Source organism: Rissa tridactyla, chromosome 2 (genome assembly GCF_028500815.1).
Source record: "Rissa tridactyla isolate bRisTri1 chromosome 2, bRisTri1.patW.cur.20221130, whole genome shotgun sequence".
NCBI lineage: Eukaryota > Metazoa > Chordata > Aves > Charadriiformes > Laridae > Rissa > Rissa tridactyla.
In genome coordinates this window covers 56499522-56524116 of record NC_071467.1, presented here as the reverse complement: position 1 = coordinate 56524116, position 24595 = coordinate 56499522, and the positions used below count along the sequence as shown (strand labels likewise).

Here is a 24595-nt window from a genome sequence, read left to right as displayed (position 1 = left end):
TCATTTAAATATGTATGATTTTTGACAGGATGAGCTGAAAAAAAGAGAGTGAGGTAGGGAATCCTCTAACGACTTCCCAAATTGTAGAAGGAGTTTCTATGTGACAATTTTGGCATGTTATGGTCTACATCCTCACTGTTTTAAGCGTTGCTGATCAGCACCACAGATGTTGTCTTAGTTTATGATAATGGAGGGGAACCTGACAAATAATACAGTAAATAATGCCCCTTGTATCTGAAAATGAAGGCAAATGGGACTCTGGCTATGGTTTTATTAATGAAAAGGCAGCCTCCAGGCAGGATTTAAGACACATCTCTAAATATGCCTTAATCCAATATCATATTTCAGCAAGAGTAGATGACAAGCAGAAAGCTAAGACTATTGCCCTGAAACACAAGATCTCCTTGTTCCTGGTAGTACTGGTGTGTGTGTGCGTGCATGCATGCATGGGTGATTTGCTATTTGCTTTAAAAAAGCATTTGCTGTTTGCTTTAAAAAACAATTGCTGGTGCAAATTGGAGCATAGCTTTTTGTCTCTTCTCATTTTAAGAATCCTTTGTGGATTTTCCTGAGCTTATTGCTGTTAACTTTCTTCCATTCCTCATTAAGAAGGCTCAGATGTATGCAAGACTCATCAATAGATCTGTTGAAATAGTGAAGCAGTTGCTGAACAACAGACCCTTCCTTCTGATCAGCCTATTTTTTGAGGAACTGTTGCTCTTCAAACCAAAGCAGATCTTGGCAGCAGACTCTTATTCATCACTGTGATCAGTCTTTGCTATCAAGACTATATCTACATGTCAGTGTAGATATTTTTAAGCTATCCTCTTGCCATGCTTCTTTGTGTTCTGAAGTAATTCTTTGCTTTTGCCTTGGGAGAATACCTAATGTCTTTTGAAGTAGGTTTGTGGTTGGTTTTTTTTTTTTTTTAAATAGTTTAACGTCAAAATACTTGTAGCACAGCACTCAGCAGTAACTGAGGATATATGGGATCTCAAAGAGGGATTAAGCTGAGGTGTGTGTAGTCATGTACAGTTTATCAGTAGCACTTTTGCTGTCTACAGTGTAGGTGACGATTTGGCCTAAAGCATTCTGGGTAGCTTGTCTTTTTTGTCTAAAAGATATGCTCCTCTGACTTCATGGCCCAGACATCATTTCTCATATGGTCCGTAAAAGGTAGCCTTTTTGCTTTCTAGAGTCCAGATGGAAGAGATGGGCATCAGAAAGGAGGTTGTACCACGTGTGGCAGTGAATTGTTTTAATGTGGTTATCCGATTCCTGACTCTAACAGTCACAGTATAAACCTAGGTTTTACATGTCTGTGACTATGGAAAATAGTCTAGAAGCTTTTAGAATTGGGTACGCGATCTGACTGAATGGGCAAGAAAATGCGATTCTGTTAGTTGTTGCAATGAAGACAACTCTGGTGGCACTGGGAATGTGTAAAGGTAGAAGTTCTTAGTGGAGCTTGGTATCTCATTAGAGGCAAGTACTGCACAAACCCAAGCCAGTGGCAGGAGGGAAATGGCAAGAAACCGTTAATCCTAGTCCCACATTGTGCCCTGATAACCAGGAGTAACGTATAGTAACAGAATGTATGCCACTAAAATAATTTATATTGCCATCATTAACATTGGTGGAATAATTTCTGTCACATGTGTACTTGGAGGAGTCTGATTCCCTCTTAGAATGCAGTTTATGGAGACATGATGTCATTATCCCTAGAGGAAATCTGCTCCTCCTCTTTTTCCCTGACACAGGAGGTATCTTCTTGCCTCTTGAGCATGAAGCTTGTCTGCCTATTTTTGTTGTTTTGTTTGTGTCTAGACTAGACAGGTCATCCTTCAGAGCTCTGTAACAATTTCACAAATGCTCACCTGGTACTCGCCTGGCAAGTTGCTGGGCAAGCTACTGCTTGCCTTATGTTATAGTACTGTGCATTGACAGTTCATCACAGTCCTCTGTTGAAGGCTTTTTATAGCTCAACCGCCAATGTTCGCAGGAGAAGATGATGAGACTGCTAGACAGGGCACCAGAGACCCTTGCTTACTATCAACTCTCCAGTAAGTGGAGCATGTTGAAGTGTAAGCTTGCAGGGCTCAAGTCATTCCGCGTTAGTAGCCTACATGCAAGCTTTCAGCCTGTGGCAAATGCAAGGCAGGTTTAGCTCTGTGTCCTATGTTTGCACCTTGGAGGCACAAGAATAATTTCGGCAGATTGTTGGGGATAGTGGCAGAACTAGGACAGAGCTTGTAATGTTTGGAGGACATGAGTGGACGTCTCCCAGAACACTGGATGGATGGAGTAAGGAGATTACCCTGTCATTACTGGTTACCTACCCAGTTAGGTTTTCTAAAATGAGCTTACCTTGCCCTGTTGTCTTTTGTAGTGCTTTTTACCAGAATCTGCTAAATGTAAAAGCAGATTCATTGATTCCTTTACAAAACAAAGAAGGAAATACCATCTGGATGCAGGTGGGGCCATCTTCTACCTTTAGTCCAGGGAAAAAGTTGAATGTCCCTTCTTAGCTTTGAGTGGATTTAATAAGTAAGTCAGATCTACTTCAGGTTAGGATTCACATTTTCATCTCCGCCTCTTGAGCATAACGTTTGTGGCCTTCAGCTTAATGGGGTGGTTACTTCTGCATAGCCATCTGTCCCACTCACAGCAACGAGCAAAGACTTAACTGTGGGATCCAGCCACCACACTTCAGGATACTGCTAACAAAGCTCTACGAGGAGTTGAGAGTCTTCTCAAAACTCCCAGCATAGTAGGAGGTCATTCCATAGTTCCCAGGAGCCAAATGGGATGTAGTGCTGTTTATTGTGGTTCCTTACTTGCTGAGAGCAACTCAGTGGGTCAGTTGACTTGTCTCTTGCTTTCCAAGATTACGCTTAGTATCTATGAGACACATGCATCCAGGCAGGCTGGTTTATGAAATATGCTTCATCTGTTCCTCTTCTCTTTTCAGAGGTGTCCAGCCCTTTAAAAGACCAAGCCTACTCTGCTTCTAGGTTAGTGTGTCACATAGTCTGTTTCCCTCCACTAGGATTTTGATAGGTGAACTTCCAACTACATATCAAGATCTTTGCTGAGAGATGTTGCACTTTTACCAAATTGAAAAGAGTGAGGGAGAGGAAATTTGTTAAAGGCAAACAGTTTTTTGCAGTTTGCTTTTTAGAGGATTTTGTTCATCTGTATGTCAAAACAGTTTAGTTTAAGATAGTTTTGCAAGTGTGCAGTTTGAAATGTTTAAATTATTGATTTTCAGTCTGAGAAAATGGAAATGCCTGCTTAGCTTTGGGAATTTGTGAAAACCTAACTACATTTCTCCGATTGCATGGAATCGTGAAGTTCCCAAGCTTCCCCTGTGGGGGAATGTAACCATCTGTTTTTTTCCAGTTTGTGACCATCGCTCGCATTCACTGTTTGTAGTGAACATGATCAAGTTTAGTTATGCTTCTGCTCTTGGCCACAGCACTGCTGTTTGTCAGCAGTGCTTACATCTAGGCTACATCCTAAGAGTGTATCTGTCAGTCAGTTATGGAAATATCTGGCACTTGACCCTTGCTGCTTCAGTATTTTGATAAATTGCTCCAGGGCAGTACAAGAGATAGTAGTGTGTTGGACAGTTTCTTGGCTGATTCCACTGTTGGGATAATCCTGCTAGCTGTCTGAACTAATGTTCAACCCACGTTGTCCAAAAGGATGAAAAAAAATGAGTTATGCCATTGCATGCTGTTGTTGAGGAGAAAGGTTGATTGTCACATGTTGCCAGCTGCATTATTAAAAACTTAATGTTTAGGGCTCTCTAGGTAGCTGATGGGTATGACTTTGTAACACAGGCTGCAACAGAACCTTAGAGGACAGAAACCCAAATTTGACTGTATCGTGTCACTGACAAGTTAATCCTTAGAAAAATTTCTCATGCATTAGAAGTAGTTAACTGAGTTGATTCTGACTTGTTTCATAGTTTCTTAATGTTTCGTTTTCTACTTTGCTTAATGTATGTCCCAGGCACGCATAGGCTAGTACATTTTATTTTCACAGTACATACCCATTGCTCTATACAGCATTTGAATGAAGTTTAGCTTCTAAACATCACCGTTGGTATGGAAATCTTCAGCTTGAGTGTTCATGCTTCTGTTTGTGAAATAAATTCATAAATCTGTTTAAAAATTTTCTTACAGTAGCGGTGTTGTCTTGTTTTGTATGAACAAGTTAGGGAATTCAGAGGTGAGGATGGAAGGCTGACACTCACTTCCTAACATTCAGCTTCTGTTTGCCCGCTTGGCAGAGGATTACTATTTTTTATCTTTGTGGCTGGTTTCCCTTATCCTTGTAAGCCAAAGGGATACTTTTAATGTTACATTTAATATTATCGGTTCTTTAGGATTACGCCAGGTATCAGAATTAAGAATTCCCAAAGCAGGACTAACTAAATTTACTGAGTTAAAAGTGAATCTATGTAAAATTTTACTGTTTGGTTTAAGAAACTTGTATGATTGCACAACTTTTTGATTTGGCTGTATTTCTGAACACAAATAATGCTTATTTTTAATCTTTCTTGTAAACCAGGCAAATGGTGGCTCGAAGTTTGCTGGACACTTTGAAGGAAGTCAGTGATGATGAGAGAGATTGTATTGCTGTGCTGGAGAGAATCAGCAGATTAGCTGATGATTCAGGTAGGTAGCATTAAATATTTTACTGGGTTAATGAGGGAAAGTCAGAATTGCTGAACCTGTGTTCAGCCCAGGACCACTATGTTCTTTCTCGCCTTCAATATTCAAACTAGGCTTCTGCAAATGCAATAAAATATTGTAAAATTTCATTTTGCTAAATCATCTGCCTAAAGATAACCGTTTTCTATACTGTTTTCCTTAACAGAATTAAGCCTCTTCAAAATGTAGGATTACCACTTTCCATCAGTACATTTTTGAATAACTTTTGTTATGTACTTTGGCTACTCAACAGATCTATGTGATTATTTCAGATTTGTAGATAAAGATTAATTTCTTGCCTTGAAAAGAATCTTGCAAAACAGCTGTGCAAAACTCTCATTAGTTTTGATAGAATTTAAATGCTCAAGTTCCCTTTTGGGCAACCAGTTGGTGAAGGTAAGAGAGGCAGCAGGAATTGGTAAGCAAGATGCAGATATAAGTAATGAGTAGGAGGGCTCTACAGCTATAGAGGGGCTTTTGCTCATTAATATATTGAGACTACTGGGTGTTTGGAATAAAAGGCAACAGCAGAAGAATAATGAAAAACAAATACGAAAGAAAAGGACTGCTTAAAAAGCGGTCTGGGAGTGGATGAAGGGAAAAATGGTGCGGACAGAGCTGCAACAATTCTTTCTAGAGCATTTTCAACCTGGAATTTTAAGGGCTTAATTTCAACATAGCTGATAGAACCAGAAGGAAGAAGGAAGGCTTTAGCAGCAAAACATCAGAGAAGATCTGAAGTTCAGTCTTTTGTCACTGTAGGAGTGCTATGGAGAGAAACTTGTATTAAGTCTTGTATGAGAAGAAAACATTTCTTCTGTTTAATGTCTCTTAGTTTTTCTCCCTTTTTGGAATTGCAGAACATAACGCTTTCCAAGGGTAAAAAGGTATTCTGCTCACTTCTGTTATTCTGTCATTACTGTCTTCATTTAAAATGCGTGTTTTTATTTATCTGAGGGAATGTCCTTGTTTAGCCAGGAAAATAGCCTGTTGTAAGCATTACATAATTGTATTGAGTGCCTCTCCAAGGATTCTTTAAGAAGGTAAAAAAAGTCACTATTCATTTAAGATTAGATGTGTCTTTGAGAACAGTGGTGTGCTACTGTTTCTAGAGTGCTTTCCTAGCAGAGCTCTGCTTCTGAAATCTGTCTATATGGTGCTTGTTTGTGTGATCATGTTAACAGTTTTGAACATCAAAAACTTTCTCCGTTTCAAGTTTGGAAAATAGGACAGATGTGTCTGGGGGAAAATGGCCTTGTGCAGCAATTTTGTAGCCTTAGGCTTTTCATTTGTGACCAACTAAGTGTGTCAAATTGAAGTTTGTTTAGGTAGAAATGTAATGGAAACCAAGAGTTGAGCTCAAATCAATTTGTTTCCTTTAGCAAGGGTGGAGTACATTTTTAGTCAGGGTTGATATTTTCTCAGTGTCAGTAAAAGCAGCATTTCAGGCTTTTCCTGTGTTGTAGAAGTTGTCTCAGATCTGCCAAACTAGTAGCACTGGATTCTACAGCTGCCCCACAAATTAAATTTCTGCAAACTTAACTTATTTTGGTGCCTCGAGCAGTTACAGTATTGGACTTCGCCTGTTTCTGTAAGACAGGTTATTAGAATATCCTTGTGTCTTAAACCGTGTGAAAATTCATTAGAAAACTAGATCTGCTTTGTATCTTCTTAATATATGTGCTTGACTATTATTCAAACTGCAAGACAGTGAGTCTTGTTTGTTTCTTTTGTTTTGGGGTTTTGTTTTTGTGAGGTTTTTTGTTTTGTTTTTTTTTTTTTTGTTAAGGGTGCTATTACTAGACTTGTTTTTCATTTTTCTGTGATCTGATGCTTTTTTCCATTTACATTTTTCTCCAACTTGTTCTGTAAAACAAACAAACAAAAAAAGAATTTGGAATAAGAAAACATTACAAAAGTATCTGTGCATTTTGACTTGCTTGGTTAGAGTAACGGTTAAAGCCATGCTGGACTCACTTTCATGTTTAAATGCATAAATAAAGAAAAAATAAAACAAACTGTTGGGAAGCCAAACTAAACTATGTACAGTCTTCTCATTTCTAATAGGTGATACTCATTAGTCTTATGCTTGCTTTTTAACGTTTGGAGGTATTTGTCTTCTCTTTTCAAATCAAGTCACAGAAAGCAAGGTACTTTTCTCTTTTGGCGGTAGTTGGTATAATGAGGTTTGAATTGAAGAATGTACCTGGGTACACGATATCCATGCTCTCTTTGTGCTACTGCTGCTGCTATCTAAAGTAGGGGTACAGCAGTGAACTAGAAATAGCAACTGTCCTAAAGTTGCCTGAGTAGTCCTCTGTCCTGTTAATACCTTGCAACTTCAGAAGCCCTGTAGGTGGGCTGATCTTTTTCTTTGCTTGAAAAATAAACGTGTTTAGGTTTTTTTGGGGTTTCATTTGTTTTGGGGTTTTTTGTTTGTTTGTGTTTTGGGGGGGGAGGTTGTATGGGAGTTTTTTGCCCCTTTTTTTAATAAAAGAAAAATAAGCTGGGGCTACAGTGAGACAGTCATTTCTGTGTTTGAGAGCAAGAGACTTTCAAAGCAATTATTATTCTTGAGGTACTGTGATAACCCTTTAAGAACCTAAATGTCGTCTTTGTTATGCTAAACACTGCATTAATGTGTAATAAAAATTATTTTGTACTAGAAAAAGATCTGGGTCCAAATATATGCTTGTATGATGGAAGGCACCAAAAAATCATGAGACTATGGTTTGGTATGATTGACACAGATCTTGACATACCAACTGTCTAGCCATGACATAAATTTTTTTGAGGCATCATGGCTGAGGCAAATATCAGCTCTAAAACTAGTTTTTAAAAGCTGTTGACAAAAAATTCCCAAAGCAATAGCTTTTGGTGGGAATTAATTTGGACTCTTTGAGTAATATCTTATTAATATCACTAATTTATGAAAGTTTCTTTGAGGTGGGAAGAATTAAGTATTACTTACGCCTAAAGAATGTGAGGTGATGTTTTAACACCTCTCTGTCAACAGCCATGTTGCAGGTGGACAGACAGCAATTGTAGTGAAATGTATTTTGTGAAGGAGAGTTCTGACTACCATTGTGTAACTGCACATACAAATGATATAAAGTGGGTCATCTTCTGACAGGGAAGTTCGGACTCTTCATAATGAATTAGTTCCACGTTACATGTGATTTTGCAGCCTTAAGATCATTAGTATATTTCTACTGGGAAGAACTGTCCACTTGAGGTGATATTGGAAATGAGCTGCCCCCAGTGCTGACGGAACACAGGAATTGCTGTGCCCTGGTATCATGCCCTGCTGTATGTAAATAGCAGCACAGAATAGCTGTTCCAGTGGAGGAAACCCATCAGTGGCAGTTGGGGAATAATCTGCCGTCTCCAATCCCCTTACTTGCCAAACAAACTTCTTCCCCAAATCTCAGTTGTTTGGAAGGCTTATTTTCTTCAGTGTTTGTCTTCATTGCTGTAGTTGGGTGTTACTGCTAAGTCTGTGATTTTGTTGTGGAGTTTGGGTACTTTTCAGTCTTTCCGAACTCTGACTTCCCTACTGTCTTTGGTAGCAAGTTCCCTCGAACAGTTACAGCTGTGGTAAGAAAGGTGCTACCTTGTATTGCTTTTGAATCTTCTGTTCAATCACTCTGTTTCTTTAGGGATGTTGGTTATGGCTTCCCACTTAAATGTTTTTACGGTGTATTTGAACCTATAGAGCCCAAGAAGCAGCTTGGCATAGAAGCTCAGTGCTTGGCAAAGGTTAATTTATCCCCCATAATCCCTTGTTAGTGATAAAGTGCTTATCTTTGTGTTAAAACAACTGGGCCTTCTTCATTCCCAAACATAGACTAGCCGCGGACTTATGTGAGCTTGAACAAGGCCCTTATGTCTGTGTTTTTCACTTGAGTAAATTAGTATTCAATTTATTTTTTTTTTTTGGTACTAGCTTGTGAATGGTTTATCTGATGATATAAGGCTTCATCGCTGTGCACATAAGTACAAGTAACTGGCTTCAAAAGTTAGCCTCAGCCAGAATTATTGCGTTATTGGCATTTTTCTCAATGTCCTTGCAAAACTGGGCACTGGAGGCTTTAATGTCATTTGCTGAAGGTTCTTTCAGAGGGAGAGTCTGTATCTTCATTTCTAAAATATATGTGGTATTTTAATGTACCGTGAAGTAGATACATATAGGTATCTTTCTAAAAAAAATGATGGGGAAAAAGAATGGGACTTGCTGGAGGACTGGTGCTTATTTGCTTGAATATGACCAACTAGAATTTTTTTCTCCTAAATGAAAAGCAGTCCCTTTATTGCACAGAATCAGTTGTGAATGAAGTTTGAAAAACAAACTGATTTTAAAAAATAATTACGAGACTAATTGGTCATTAAGTTTTGAAGCTATATAATCAGGCTTAATGGATGGCCTCACAACCTTAATTGCTTAATAGTGTGCTTAACCTATGTTAGTAAGACCATTTCAATTACTGCTGTTGGTATAGTGAGAGATGCCAACAATACCTGTCGAATACACATATTACAGCATTTCAATTTAACAAAATTTTCATACGTAAGCAATATTAACGAGAATGCTGATATTTGCCTTTCCCATTTGTCAATAACTCCACTTTTTTTTTTTTCTTCCCTCCCTCATCTTCATGTTTCTGCATTTTCCATACCTCTTATCCCATCACCTGCTACACTAAGATTTTTTTCCTTTACTTGATGTGGTCCTCTTTTGTCTCTCCATGCATCTGATGGATGACTAACGGTGACTTTACCCTCTCTCATTAGTCTGTAATTCACTCCTCACTCTGCCAGTCAGTAATGAAGTCCATTTCTGGTTAGTAAGAGAAAAGAACCTGACTACTGAAGCAGCACACATCAGACACATCAGCCTTTCTGATGGACTGCTAAGCTAAAAGGGACAGGCTCTGGTTACAGTCTGTTTTTCACTTGTCTAGGTTTTCTTTTGTCTTCAGAAAAAGTAGGAAATTTGGAGGCACAGATGAAACAGGAAATGAGAGAAATTGAAAGGGAGAATATGGATGACACCGGAAGGAAAAAAGGGGGGGACGGGAAAGTTATATTTGGGAAAGAAGGGGATACATGAAGTTTGAGTTGATAGTAGAATTTATTTAAATGTCGTCTTTGATCATGCAAATTATGTTCAGTTTGAGAATGGGCATGTATACAAATCCAGTACTATTGCCATGCTATTGACAGATTGGCATTTTAGTATGCTGTGGACCTTATATTCAGACTGAATATAGAAATGGGGATCTGTACAGGAGCATGAAGCATGTGCTGCTTGTTTCTCTCTAGCACATATAAATCAGTATTTTCATTTGCCTTTCACCAAAATGTTTTTCTTTAAAGAATTAAAGTGTAAATGCAAGGCGATACACTTAACCTTTACTTCTTACTCACAACTCTTAATAAGAACAAATATTAATAATATTTATATTCAGGTGTACTTAACATTCATCAAAACTGTCAGTTAAAGCAGCATTAACATCACCAGTAGTTGTTCTTCATATATGCTTTTTCAACAGAAAAACCTTACAGCCTCTCACAAATGTAGGGGAAATTGACTGCTGCTTGTATGCCAGAATGGTCATTTTGGGATAATGAAAGCTTTGCAGAATTTCTTCTAAATACTGTATGTTGTTGTAGAATAAGCTATTGTGAAATAGCTCTAGTTGTGAGCTGGCTTTGGTATAATTACTTCATTTACAAATAACTGTTCTGGAGCAATTAGGTAGTATTACACTGTGCGGCTCTGCAGTAATCCCCTTCTAATTTCCAGTATAGAGCTAACTGTGGTGCTTTACTTCCTATAGCTGAAGTGGTATACAGAGTGAACTGAAGCTTCATCAGGGATGAAATAAACATTACACATTTATATAGGAAAGCTAAGTGTATGTGCTAGGAGTAGCTAGATGAGTATGTTGGCACCGCTTACATGAGAGATGGTGTCAAATTCTAGGGGAAATTTAAATGTTTTTTCATGAGTGGGGAGGGAACAGTTAGTTACTTCTATGATTTTGGAGTTGATTTGTGAATTTGTGAATTCCGTGATTTAGGAAGTTGATTTAAATGGTGATTTGTGAAACAGATAAAACTGAAGGCTGGTGTGTGCAGATTAAAATCCGCCCAGGCGCCCAGGTTCTAGAGATGTTGGCTGGAATATATTGCTGCTTTCATGTGGTCTGGAAGTCAAGAGAAGCAGAACAGTTTCATTTTATTCTGGCAACTTCTTTTCAAAGTCACTTCACAAACAGAAGAAATGGAAGTTATTTTCACTTTCTTCTGTGATTCTTTTAGTTTTGCTTGATTTCTAAAACTCAGTTCAATGTGATTCTGTATCTAGAGAATACATGAGACCTGATAGAATGAAATGAAGTGCTAATGAATGAGAAAAACAAGTACGAGTTTGCTTCTGAGATCTAATTTTTTATATTACTATTTCTTTTCAGTTTTTTTTGTTTTGACAAGTTGCAGCTTTTTTTCTAGTAGCCTGCTACTTTAAGGCGTAGACTTGTACCTTCAGGAGATAGTTTGAAAAGAGCACTTAAAAATACTTCCTCTGCCAAACGGAAAAATACTGTTCCAAGCAAATGTTATGGAGAATGTAATTGTACACAGTGATTTTTCCAAAGTGCCTAAAATAGAAACTTTCAGTCTTGATGTGAAGCAAAATTCTCCACCCAGGTTTTGTTTATACTGTGTGAAAGCCTGGTCCTGACTGTATTGTACAGTGCAAAAAATATATAATACAGACGTATTCCCCAGCTGTAAGAGCTTCTGCTTTAAGAAGCCGTGTGTAATAATTTTAACTGATACTGCCATGCTCTGTTTGCTGTGGTGATGACCAAACCATAAATTTGGTTATAAACAACAGAAAAGTCTAAACTGAAATGGCAGACACATACTGCAGTATTGAAGTACTTGAAGTACTGCTTGAATCTGCATTTGGAGGTGCCACCCATCTAAGCTAAAGACAAAGCTGAGGAATGGATGAAAAGAATGAGAACTCTTTAGTGGAAATTTTTGGTGTTGTTGCTTGGGTCTTTATAGGAAACATAATGCAAAAAAAAAAAAAAAGCTCTACTGTAACCCCATCAGACTGCAAGATTAGGCTCTATTCAGTACACAGTGGAACATATGCTTCAGCATTTGGAATAATTGAGCTCTTATCTAAATTGGTAAGCTTAAGGTTCAGGTTCCTGCATAGCAGCAGGAATTCCCCAGAACAGTACAAATGCCTTTTTGATAGTGAATTATGGTGTTGTATTACCAAGCCAGTTACGTACACAGTGCTGGTTTGTTTGTTGGTTTGAACTGACCTTACTAAGATCGCAGAGCCATGTACTTAAAAGTTAAGGAATGTAAGAACTAAGGTGACTTTACAGTTCTAATTCATTCCTGGGCATGAATTTTTCAAATCTTTAATTGCATCATCTCATCTGTCTGTGATCCTCACAAAGCCAGAGCTTACTTAGTCGCTGAGGAAGAAGGGGGCTCACTTTACGTGAGCAGCTCTTCAATATTGTCAGGCAACGTGGCCACTCTCTTAAGTGCTGCATAATAGATGAAACCTCTTCTGAAGAAAAAAGGATCTGATGTTTTTGGTACTCATTGCTCTCTTACTAGAGTGCTTCATAAAGAAATTTATGAATTCAATTTCACAGCAAACATAGTTAATTTGGGGAAAGGGAGTGTTGCCATTACTTTACCAGTGGGTGGGCAAACTGTAGAGGTATCAAAATGTCACCATTTTGAGTGCCTAGTGTCCAAAGCTTTATACATAGCTCTTCACATGCGTAATACAGGGCTCTTGTTGGCTTTCACTGTAGTGGTGGTATTTCTTCAGCAGCGAAGACATGGAGTTGAGACTGCAATCAAATGAGCAGTGTGCAATTACTCTGTGAAGAGTTTGGCTTGAGCATTTTGCGCAGCTTCACACTAGGCAAAGAAACGAACAAGGTTTCTCAGCATTTTACTTCTTTCACTCTGTTTTGATGGTAATATCACAGTGAGCAGCTCCTGCACCTTCTTGCCATTGCTTGCTTGCTTCCATCATCAGATAGTTCTGCTATGTGAAGGAACTGCGTGATTGCATAGGGAGACCAATCTAAATGCCAGTTCTTGCTGTTTAATCATGCTGCTGTGGTGGGGCAAAAGCTGCATCAGCCAGATCAGCTCTTTGATATGGTTTGTAGCCTGGCTGCATGAACAGTTGTGTTGGCATAATGGAAAGGCCAGCAGCAAGTTTTTGGTTTGGGAGGGTGGGAACTGCCTGAAGCAAATCTGGAAACAATTTAAGAAGCATTGCTGCCAAACATGCAGCCTCAGACAAATTTCTTTTCCTCCCTCCCCTCCCCACATCAGTCACTTTGTCTGCTGCAAGGAATGAGGCAGGGGTCCTAAGAAGTGAGAACGAGATCCTAGTGTTGTGGTACAAGCCTCTTGTACCCTTAGATCATGTCCTGGTCATGTTTTGAAATAGCAGCCATATGGGAAAGTTGGGAGTGAGTCCCTCCAGCACTGGCATTGGGTCCTGGTTCCAGTTTCTTGTCCAGCAGGTTTCAGTCTCCCTTCCCTTTAGTCGCTACTTTTATCTCCTTCTCACTCACCTCAGCCCTCCATCCCTCCTTACCCAGCCTGGTGGTTCCTCATTCTGCTGTTTCCCATCTGTAGCCTTTTCAAAAGAGTTGCTCTTAGGAAGAGGGGCTGTGTACATTCTGTCTGCAGTGATGATGGCTTTCTCCATCTCAAAACATGTTCAGCAAGGAAGGACTCTGCAATATGTAGCTGCTGTGCTCTCTGTCAGCTACTGGGCAGGTGCAAATGTAGGGTGTTTTCAAGGCCTCTTAGCTCAGCCACATTTGGGCAGGTTTTCACACAGATGGAAAAAACATGTTGAGATGTAAAAAGACTTCTTTCTCTGGCATGTTTCAAGTCCTTCTTCCAGAAGTGAAGAAGCTAGGCCTTGTCAGATAAGAGGACCAGAATTCAACATAGGAAGAAAATAGATAGTTTTGCCAGCTTTAGTCTTGAAAACAGCTAGTGTACTTTGGTGGTTTTTGGTTTTTTGTTGTTGTGTTGTTTTGTTTTGTTGTTTTTTGTTTTTTTTTTTTCTGAGAAAACCTCATCCTCATGAAGAACTGCAGCTTATGCTATCTTGTGTTCGAAGGAGTGCTCTGGCAAATTTTTATAAGGAAGCGAAAGATGAGTTACTATGATAGGAAGTACAAGGCAACTTTAATAGTAGAAGGTGCTGCAAGCTCCCAATAGGAAGTTAGAATGAAATTAGAAACTTAGACTGAGGTTGGTAACATTTTATTCTCTTTTTTTTTTTTTTTTTTTTTAGAAAAACTGCAAGTAGTAGTATTTCCTATTTCCTTTCCTTACGTTACCATCATATGTAGAATTTATCTTTCAAAATTTATGATGTCATTAACTATTATGTTTGTCCTATTTGCAGGTGCTTATTTCGGTCAACTGTCGTGTTTAGTGCTACAGACATAGTGTTCACCGTGCTAGAATTTAGCCTTCTGTTATCAGTTCATTTTCATTAATTCAAGTCTGCTAAAACTTGCACATAATTTTGAGTAGTCTTCTGCAGGATCTGACTTTTTCAATACAAACTTCAGGATGTCTGTATTGCTTATGGACTTCAAGCTGTGGATGTTTCAGAACACCTAAAGTTTAAATAAAAAAGCTTTTATCTTTTGTGTTCCTGTTACTGTTTTGGGAAGACAGAGCAGATTAGAAGACTTTTTTTCTTTATGGTCGTGAACAGCAAACCTATTTGGTATTGATTTATCTAGGATTTCATTTTGTATTTTGGAACTTTGTCAACAATTAATAAATTTTACAGAGGACTTTGGTATGTTTTTTTTATAGGAAAAGTAATTTAAGTCTGTAGCGAAAGAAATGGAGTCCATAGACATTTGATTACTTTGTGTGCTGTGATCTGTTCTGTTCATATTGTCCTCAGTGAAGAAGAGACAGTACACAGTATGGTACTTGCTTTGTCTTTGTTTTGTTTTATTCAGGCCTAAGTTGTCTCTTGTAACCAGTGTTTAAGAAAGCCAAGTGCTGCATGCATTGGCTATATTAAATATAAATGCAAGTTACATGCTTCTATCTAGCAAAAGTTTGTCTTTTTAATGTATCATGGTAATTTGAAGTATTCCAAGGAAGATGGCTCTGGTCATAACATTAAGTTTTACCTGAATAATTCATATGTAACAATTTAGTAAGGCATGTGTATCCTGTGAACAGTATACATCTTATTACTTAAAATATTGGAAATGAAATTACTGTGACTTGAGAGTAATTGATGAGTTTTCATTATGTGGTTTTTATAGTTAATCAGTTCTCTAGTAGTAACTACAGACGTCAGCAAATTCTGAAAGGACAGAAATACTTGGGTCTGATCAGGCATGTGGTAATGACCTACTTCTTAAATTGAAACTGTATTTTTAATAGTTGGAATTTAATCCACGTTTGTATTTCTTCTCATGTTTCTCCTCTCATCCCCCAAATAGATGTGCATGTTCTGTGGGGATTAGGATTCATTCAAGCAGTGCATTGCTTTCTGAATTAAAAGAATGAATTAAATATTATTTTTAAATAGTGACCAACTTTGATGAAAAACATACCTGAAAAGTTTAACAGAAGCAATGGCAAAGATGCAGGACTTCTTCCGTCTGATGGAAATATCAGTAGTCTTAAAAAGCAAAGAATGAAAGAAAGCATTGGTGGTTGTGGTTGGTTGTCCTGCTCAGTGGGATGTTTCCTGCATGAGAGGCTGTGCTCAGAAGCACCCCTCAGTTTGTTTCTTCTCAGAGTGGTACCAGTGGGGTTCGCTTTCTGCTTAGCAGGATTCTTGGAAGTAGGTGATGCTCATAGGGAGTTCAGACAGATTCTGATACACACAATGTTTGGTGGATTGTTCTCTTTTTGCTTGTCTTTTTAGTAGTTTAGCAGTACATAGTGTAGTTGTGCCTGGTTTTGCAAAATCATGGTTCTTGTCAAAATGAAGCTTGACATAAACATGCTGACATGAACACTTGAGAACATAGTTTGTACGTATGGGACTATAAAAAGCTTATTCTGGCAGTATGCTTTTAAATATTTATTGTGCCTTGTTTGGTTTTATTTTGACCCTGACAGAGCCAACAGTACGGGCAGAACTGATGGAACAGGTGCCTCATATTGCTATGTTCTGTCAAGAAAACAGACCTTCAATCCCATATGCTTTTTCCAAATACTTACTGCCTATTGTGGTACGATACCTTGCAGACCAGAACAACCAGGTAAGTGTCTTTTACAAATAGTTTATTATTCAGTTGAATATATCTGGTGTGAGGTTTTTCAGTTTAAGTAATTTAGTATCGTACAAGTGTGTAATATTTCGGGGTAAAAAGGTTTTGAATGACATGAAATACGTGGCACTCTGAACTTTAATTAAAGAAAGTTTCCAACATTTTTTCATCTGACTTGATCTGTTCTGATTTGGACCCTTTTATCTCGTATTGTATTCTTATAGATGAAATCAAACAGTCATTTTGATAAGCTGACATAATTAAAGTCTGGGAAAAAGGAACTGTAGTTATGAAAAACTGACTCCTTGGTATAATTTAATTTTTTAATGCTATTATGTATCTTCATAACCAGTGATTTGTATATCCATCCAATAAACTTTTTGGATTGAATTTGTGTGGTTTGTTTCTTTGCAAGTATGAGTTAGCTTGTCTAAAGCTTTCTCTAGGCTTCTCCATGTCATTTCAGACTAGACTAATCCTAGGTGATACATTGCTTTAAGTAAGTATTTTAGGCCTCTTGACTTTGTCACCTCTTTTTCTTGCCCTTTCCAGGTTTTCCATAATTAAAAATAGGTACTAAAACCTATTTTTCTTAATCGTTGGTTTGCTAATTCATGTGTTATAGAAGAACCATACTTCTGCTTGATATTCTCTTGCTAGCAGATCAGCAGTCCTGTTCATCACCTTAACTTCCGTTGATACTCCATAGTTCATTTGGCTGGTTTGCTCTGAAACAAAGATCTCAAAGCTATTTTCAAAATTCCTGCACTGCAGTATATAGTCTTTTGTTTTATGTAATGTCTCTTCTGATTAACTTACTTTTTGAGAGGCAGGGGTTAGCCACATATGAAGTCAATTATATTAATGGTTATCTTATTTTTTTTGTACAGTCTTTTTTTGTTAGATGGGACTAAGCAAAGTTGTCTCTCAGCATTTAACATACATTTGAAGTAAAAACAGTTATTCATTGTCAGCCAAACTTGTTAATCTCAGAAAAAGAGGATTTGTTTAATAAAATTCACATTCCTTAGAACTTTGTTACTCCCAATTAGTTGTGCTGTTTTTCTTGCATGAGCTTTGCCATGATTGCTTTTTTTTGACATTGCTTTCCTGTGTTTTGGGAAGTATGTAGGGAGCGCTTTTATAATAGCACTGCTTTAGTTTACAATATACAGGATTTCTTGAGTTGAAACATAGTTTGTTTCAAACATGAAGTGTTTGCAAAAGTGGTTTTGGAGCACTTGTCCTTTTGCTGAGTGCAATTGATGTAGGTGTGTGGCAGTAGAGAGGTACAGCTTCCAAAATACAGGACACATATTTAGACAAAAAACCCTCAAAAAACTGTCTTCAAATACCTTTGTTCAATTTTTGTTTTTATGATAGGTAAGAAAAACAAGCCAGGCAGCATTGTTAGTTCTGTTGGAGCAAGAACTTATAGAGAGATATGATGTGGAAACCAAAGTATGCCCTGTTCTGATAGATCTGACAGCTCCAGACAGCAATGATGATGTGAAGACCGAAGCCGTGGCTGTAAGTAACAGCAATACTAAATCACACAGTATAACGTTTGCTTCAGTGCTTGATGTTGCAGTGATGGTAGTGTGTTTCCAAGATGCACATCCATGTGGTAATAAGGAGAAAAAATTATATTGCTATCCACGACTAATCTGTAACTTTTTCCATGCTGTGTTACAGTCAAGTCAAGGTTAGATTTAAAGTCAATAGCTTATACATGCTGTAAAGAAAAAACACAGCTGGACAAGACAGTGCAGAGAATTAATTTTATTGACTTCTAAAGCATGTGCTATTGATGGCTTTTTAGTTTTTTCAGGTTTGTTTGTTTTATGGAAGCTTAAATTGCATATGTGGAAAATTTCCATCAGTGGGAAATCTTTAATGCTTAAATTCTGTCAGTCTTTGCTATGTGTCTGTTCTCTTTATTGATTTTGGTTTGTTTTATTGGATGAAATAATAAGCATCTGAGTTGAAATCATAGTTGGCAAGTGGGTTGTTTTTGCATTAGACACAACCTTAATAATTAAAAATCATTATGTAACAAATTAAAATAGTAAGAAATTTAATAAGTTAATTTATAAAGGAGAAATGGTGCTTATGTTTTCCTTGAATTTTTGCAATTTATTTTGATGCTTTTTGCTGGGTTATTTATTTCTTTTAAATTCTTTTTGGTTGAGGGATCCCTCATCAATATTTTACTTTCATGATGTGGCTAGACTCATAAACTATAAGCAGGCTGGGCATTATTGTATTTGGCACCAAATTTCTAGTACTTTCTTGAAGAAGCTTACAAATACATACGGGAATAAAATTTAAAGCAGAATTGTTTTATCCATTTTGTTGTTTTGAAGATATTGAATCCTGAGAAATGTTTCCATAGCTCATCAAACCCCTAGAGGTTATAATAACAATTTATTATTTTTCTAGGAAAATGAATTAAGTAGTTCTACTGATGTGATTAGGGAAGTTAAACATAAAATTCTTTTAGATTACCTTATTTTTTTAAAAAGATGTAGTAAAAATCCAAATAAAAGAGCAGTTAGAGGGAAGAGCTGTCACTTTCTTTGTTACAATATGCTTTTTCAGTTATTTTATGTTAGGGAGTTGTGTGTGCGCAGTATGGAGTGTTGTGATTAATTTTTAAATTATACAGAAGTCGTGTAAGTAAAGCACATTAATTGTCAGCAATTTTCTGTTCATTGTAAATATATATTCATTAAGTATTGGAATAGTGAAAGAGTCTTGTACTTGGTGTTTTTTTATTATTTTATAAGTCTGGTAAGATAGAGTAATTTCTGAGAATTCAGTTATCTGCATTAGTTAGGAATTTGATTTAGTTTGGTGAAAGAGCAATGTCTTCTATAGCTGTGTTACATCATGACAGGGGAAGGGTTAAAAATTAAAAAAAGAAAAAGCTTTTTTGCAGAAGTTGACAAACCTTCTCAATTCAAAATACGGATTTTTTTTCACTATTTTTCACAGTTTTCAATAAAACAATGTGCATCAGAATGAAAAGTAAATGTAAAAAGCCTCTGCTTAACTGACATGGAATTGTGTGTTGTGTAAGCATCCCTGATTAGTGTTTGTCTTGCCATTAGATAATGTGCAAAATGGCCTCCATGGTGGGAAAGGACATCACGGAAAGACTTGTTCTTCCTAGGTTTTGCGAGATGTGCTGTGACTGCAGAATGTTTCATGTTCGTAAGGTATGAATTATCAGCATCTGATCTGGATTATCTGTAAAAGGAGTGGCATCAACTTGGGACTTATATTTGTCTTTTCTGCTAGATCTCATCTGTGACACGTATAAGCTATGGGGTTTCTTTTGTAGCTTGCATTTCCACAGATTTTATATTTGACACTCATTATTTTCCAGAGTCCCTACCTTTATTATCACAACAAAGAAAGAATCTGCTTCTCCTTATGGTTGCGTAGGTAGCTACGAAAACATGAACAAACTGTAACTGATAGGACGTCAGCCACCTGAGCTCATATCTCTGTGTGTAGATGGAATTAAAGATGCTCATTAAGATGAAATAAACCAGTACTCCATCATGGTATTTAGGTGCTGAGGCTGTGTTTTGGTTTCACCCTGACATTGCATAGCTTATTTACCTTAATAACTGCTTCTATTCTTTCATTTGACAACACTTTGAATGCATTTTATGCTCCTTGCCTTTCTCTGAAGTTCTGGGTTGGTTTGTGATTTAAAAAGGCCGATTAAGCTTGAAAACATTTTTTTTTTTTTTTTTTTTTTTTAAAACCATGGGAACTGATGGAATGGGGAAGTTACTGAGACTGAGTTTGCACCAAAACCTGTTTTTATGGTTTTAACAGCTCTTTACATTTTTCCTTTGATTTTGTTTGCGGTATTAAAACTGTGATCTTTGTGGTTATTTCTTGCATTTTGTCTGCAAGGTATGTGCAGCCAATTTTGGAGATATCTGCAGTGTGGTTGGGCAGCAAGCCACTGAAGAAATGCTGGTAAGCCGTTTCTTAAAGGATTTTTCTTTTTAATACAAGTCAGTAGCAGAGTTAGACAAGGTACAGAGAAGGATAGCTAAAATGATTAAGACAACTGCTACATTCCCTTAATAGGGAGAGACTAAAAGAGCTGTGACTCTTCAGTTTTGCTGATGTGAGGGTATGACTGACATTTACAAAATTTTGAAGACAGTTACTATGAATACAGAACTCTTACTTGCCAAGTCATACAGTCCAGAGCTAAGGGGTACTCGATTTTGGATCTGGGAGAAGGTTTTAAGCCAGACTGAAGAAAACACCTCGGGCAGTGGAGACAGAGTATTTTCAAGTTCAAATATACATTAGGCAAGATGTAGGCAGAAATATGTCTTCTAATGTTCATAAATGCAATGAGAGATTGCAGATACAGCAGGAGCACGGCGGGTATAGACTGATAGAAGCGGTGAGTCTTATGTGGTCTCTTTAACGGCATCACTTAATGCTGCTGTTCATTTATTTAACATTAAAAAGTCAGTTTTCCTGACTCAAACAAAGTCTCACAACCCTCCTGGGAAGGACTGAAAGAGAAAGAAAGGCAGAGAAAATAAATACATTTGAGCAATAACAAATGAAGTAAAGGGAAGAGATAACAAATTCAAAATGGAAAAGCGGGGAGCTGGATGAAGCAGTGAGCAGAGGATCCTTAACAGTGCCCCCCATTCCTCTGGCAGGTCCAAGGAGCTGGTACATGTTGCTGGGCAGGAGACATGACAGGGCTAGGGAGCAGAAATCAACCTGACAGTCTCTGGGATCCTTCTTCAGGCTTTCTGTTTTGGGGCGTGCGGACAGTGAGCTTATGGAGGGCCAGAGGAGGTTGATGAGTCAGTGCCATGAATTAGCGAGGGACTTACATGGAGAGAGTGTAAATGCAGGCATGGCTTTAACAAGAGGCTCTGCAGCCTACTGCAGATGTGGTGTTGGGACAGGTACACCTAGTGTGACCCTCAAGGCATTTCCTACAGCATTTGCTGCATTTTTCCCTAGGTACTATGCGATTCATTTGATAATGAAGTATCACAGATTTACATCCCGTATGTTTCGTCATTGGGGATGTAAATTGATTTCTCACACAAATGCCCTCTTAGTGATACATGTAATGAATTTGGATTACAACTTTGTAGATGGTGCAATAACGTGTGGCTGGACGATTGGGGATCTCTTTCCATAACAGAAAATACCATTTTCTGCTCTCTTAGGATTATTTTAAAAAAAAAAAAAAAAAGTAAAAAGCTGAATAGCTTTAGATAAAACTTCATTTTGTAACATAAATGGCTTTTTTTTTTTTTTTTAATCAGAAGTAAAGTCCAGAAAACTTTGCTGCAGAAAGCAGGAACAGCTGAACATCAATAACAGAACAGAGTTGTAGCGCAGTCCTTGTATTACTTGCATCTTACCACTCTGCCTGTTGCAAGCGAAGGCAGCCATGTGATGACCTGCATGTCTTTGACTGACTCATTTGCACTTTGTCCCCTGTTCCATCCTTACAATTATTGTTTCCAAAACAAGGGAGCACCTGAGCAACTTCAAAATGCTTCAGTTTTATTAGTGAAACCACTGCTCTGTTCCAACCTGTTTTCTCTTGCACCAAATGCAGTGTTTCTCTCCTTCCCCTGTTCCTCTATGCAGTTAAAGTCCTGCTTTGTAGGGTAGGTGGTGACAGAGATTGGTAAATCTGACAACGAAACGTTTAGGTGGAAAAGAAAGGTTTTCTTTCTTTCTGAAGATGCTCTTCCTTTGCATTTCATTGAGAAACTTACAAAAATCTGAATAGGTCTCTGATAGTTAAAACGTTAACGCATCAGTATTCTTGATGGTTTTGTTCTTTCAATGTTATCTTCTTCAAAAGAATGGTGTAGAGGTGAGGTTTCATCTTACAATAGGTTTTCTGGGCTTGGGGATATTTTTGGAGGGTTTTTTGGGTCTGGGTTGTGGTTTTGGTTGTGGGTTTTTTTTTTTACATAAATCAGGTTAGAAAGTTAGTGCTTCCTTGCTATTCTTCAGACAGGTGAATTGTTCTTACCTGTACCCGTATGTAACATGAGAGCAACTGATAAGAAGAGTGGTGATACTGAATGTGTGTTCTTTGTCGTGCAAATGTTAAACTAATGCATCTGAGTATGAGGGCAGAGAACAAGATGAAGGGAACGAATGTGAAAAAAGAACTTGCTTTGAAACAGGTACTGCCTGTTAAGACTTGCAGACTTACTCACTATGTTCTTAACAGCTGCCGAGGTTTTTCCAGCTCTGCTCTGATAACGTGTGGGGAGTTAGGAAAGCTTGTGCTGAATGCTTCATGGCAGTTTCTTGTGCAACATCACAGGAAGTCCGGAGGACAAAATTGTCAACCCTTTTTATTAATTTGATTAGTGATCCTTCACGATGGGTAAGCATTGCTTTTTATTTCTTGAATAGTTGTCATATTTAAAGGATTTTACTGCGATATTCTGTATAGAACTTCTCCCCATAGGTGTGGATAACGCAACTTGTTTCATGCACCTCAAGCAAAATTCTTCTTAGGTTGCTTAGTTTGTCAATGGGTGTAGAGAGTCCCTCACGTTTTCACTGCAGCATGTAAGAAAAACTGTCAGTGGGAGAGCTTTTCTTAGCTGCAGAGCTGCCAGTGACTTAACGTTGCTGAAAGTCATTAACAAAACTGGAAAATTAGATGTGTTTTATTTGTATTTCTTCAGGTTCCCTACCACTACCTCCTTTTCTGGGGGGGAGTGGGGTGGTGCAGTAGGGGTTTGTGTGTGTGTGTTGTTAATTTTGGTGGGTTTTTTTTGTTCTGGTTTTGGGTATTTTGGTTTGTTTGGGGGCTTTTTGTTTGTTTTGGGTTTTTTTTTATTTTTATTTTTGTCTTGAAGATATACTCTTCAAACCTTGTTAAGTCTGTTATTGAGCAGACTACTTCCGAGAGCCAAAAGTAGACCTTTTGCACGGGAGCATGAGTTCTTGGATCCTGGAAAGTCGTGCAGGCTGTAGCCCAGCAGAATTAACCAAATAATAAAAATGGAGGTAGATATGGTAATTGTTGAGAAGGGGAGAATAAATAGTAGGAGAAAGGAGGAGCAAATGAACAACATAAACAAATAGGAAAGGGGAAGAAATGCAGAGCTTATCATCAGTCAGACCTATAGTAGTGAAATGTCTGTTCACTGCACGTAATTTTTTTCCTTTCAAGTTGTTAAAATTCTCAACTGAGAATCTGCTTCTACTGTATAAATAATTTTGATTTCTTTGGTTGTGGGCAATAGGCCTGTCAACTTAGTTACCTATAATTCAACTGGTTTTACCCTGCTTTTTCTTAACTTTTTTCTTACTTGGCACTTTAGCTGGCTGACTCTTTCCATACAAGAGCCTCTGCTGTTGATTTCCTCAGTAGGTTTATTACCCTTCCAATTCCTAGTAGCAGGCATTTATGTTTTATAGGACAGCAAGCTTTATATATTTAAATATTTTTTTTTCATCTTGGACCCTCTCACTAGGTCCGTCAAGCAGCTTTTCAGTCTCTGGGGCCTTTCATATCAACTTTTGCTAATCCATCCAGCAGTGGCCAGTACTTTAAAGAAGAAGATGGTAAAAACCCAGAAGATTGTGGTTCTGCACAGGAAAACAGGTAAAGAATTTGCTAAATCTACAGATTATTTTTTTCTTCCTTGTTTGTCTTCTGTATGAACTGCAAGTTAAGAAAATAAAATTTCCTGTATAACTTGAGTATTTATCTTGGTAAATGGAAAGACCTGAAACTTATCATTTTAGTTAATAGACTACCGGAATTTTCAGTTATTTACTAAAGACACATGACTATTCAGTAACTTAGGATACCTTAGGATATACCTTCTGTGATGAAATGACTGACTTGATAGACAAGGGATAGTGGTGGATATAGTTTACCTAGATTTCAGTAAGGCTTTTGACATGGTCTTCCATAAGATCCTCATAGGGAAGCTGATGAAGTATGGGCTGAAAGAGCTGACAGTGAAGTGGATTGACAGCTGGCTGAATGGCCGAGCCCAGAGGGTGCTGATCAGCGACACACAGGTGGAGGCCAATGGCTGGGTGTGTACCTCAGGCATCAATATTAGGTCTAGTCCTGTTTAACGTCTTCATTCATGATCTGGATGGTGGAGCAGGGTGTACCCTCAGCAAGTTTGTTGATGACACAAAACTGGGAGGGGTGGCTGATGTGCCAGAGGGTCATGCTGCCATCCAGAGGGGCCTCAATAGGCTGGAGAAATGGGCTGTCAGGAACCTCTTGAAGTTCAATAAGAAGTGCAAAGTTCTGCACATGGGGAGGAGGAACAACCCCAGCCATCAATACGTGCTGGGGTCTGACCAGATGGAGAGTGGCTCTGCAGAAAAGGCCCTAAGGGCCAGGGCGAACACCAGGTTGACCATGAGGTAGCAATGTGCCCTTGCAGTGAAGGCCAATTGTATCCTGGTCTGCATTAGGAGGAGTGTTGCCAGCAGGTCGAGGGAGGTGATTCTTCTCCTCTGCTC

The 24595-nt window shown here is 38.0% G+C and overlaps 1 protein-coding gene across 9 annotated transcripts in view; it reads left to right on the top strand.

The window, feature by feature from the left end:
• The window catches only part of PPP4R1 (protein phosphatase 4 regulatory subunit 1), a 69455-nt gene that overhangs the window by 17927 nt on the left and 26933 nt on the right, over positions 1-24595 (top strand). For 8 of the 9 annotated variants that reach the window (XM_054189879.1, XM_054189877.1, XM_054189883.1 and 5 more), the window contains 7 exons: positions 4579-4685; positions 15906-16048; positions 17441-17587; positions 19171-19278; positions 19991-20056; positions 22320-22478; positions 23581-23711. In XM_054189879.1, the coding sequence (XP_054045854.1) occupies positions 4579-4685; positions 15906-16048; positions 17441-17587; positions 19171-19278; positions 19991-20056; positions 22320-22478; positions 23581-23711 (861 nt within the window). Of the gene's footprint in view, positions 1-2971; positions 3015-4578; positions 4686-15905; positions 16049-17440; positions 17588-19170; positions 19279-19990; positions 20057-22319; positions 22479-23580; positions 23712-24595 lie in introns of all 9 variants that reach the window. The other variant, XM_054189884.1, reaches the window with a different exon arrangement.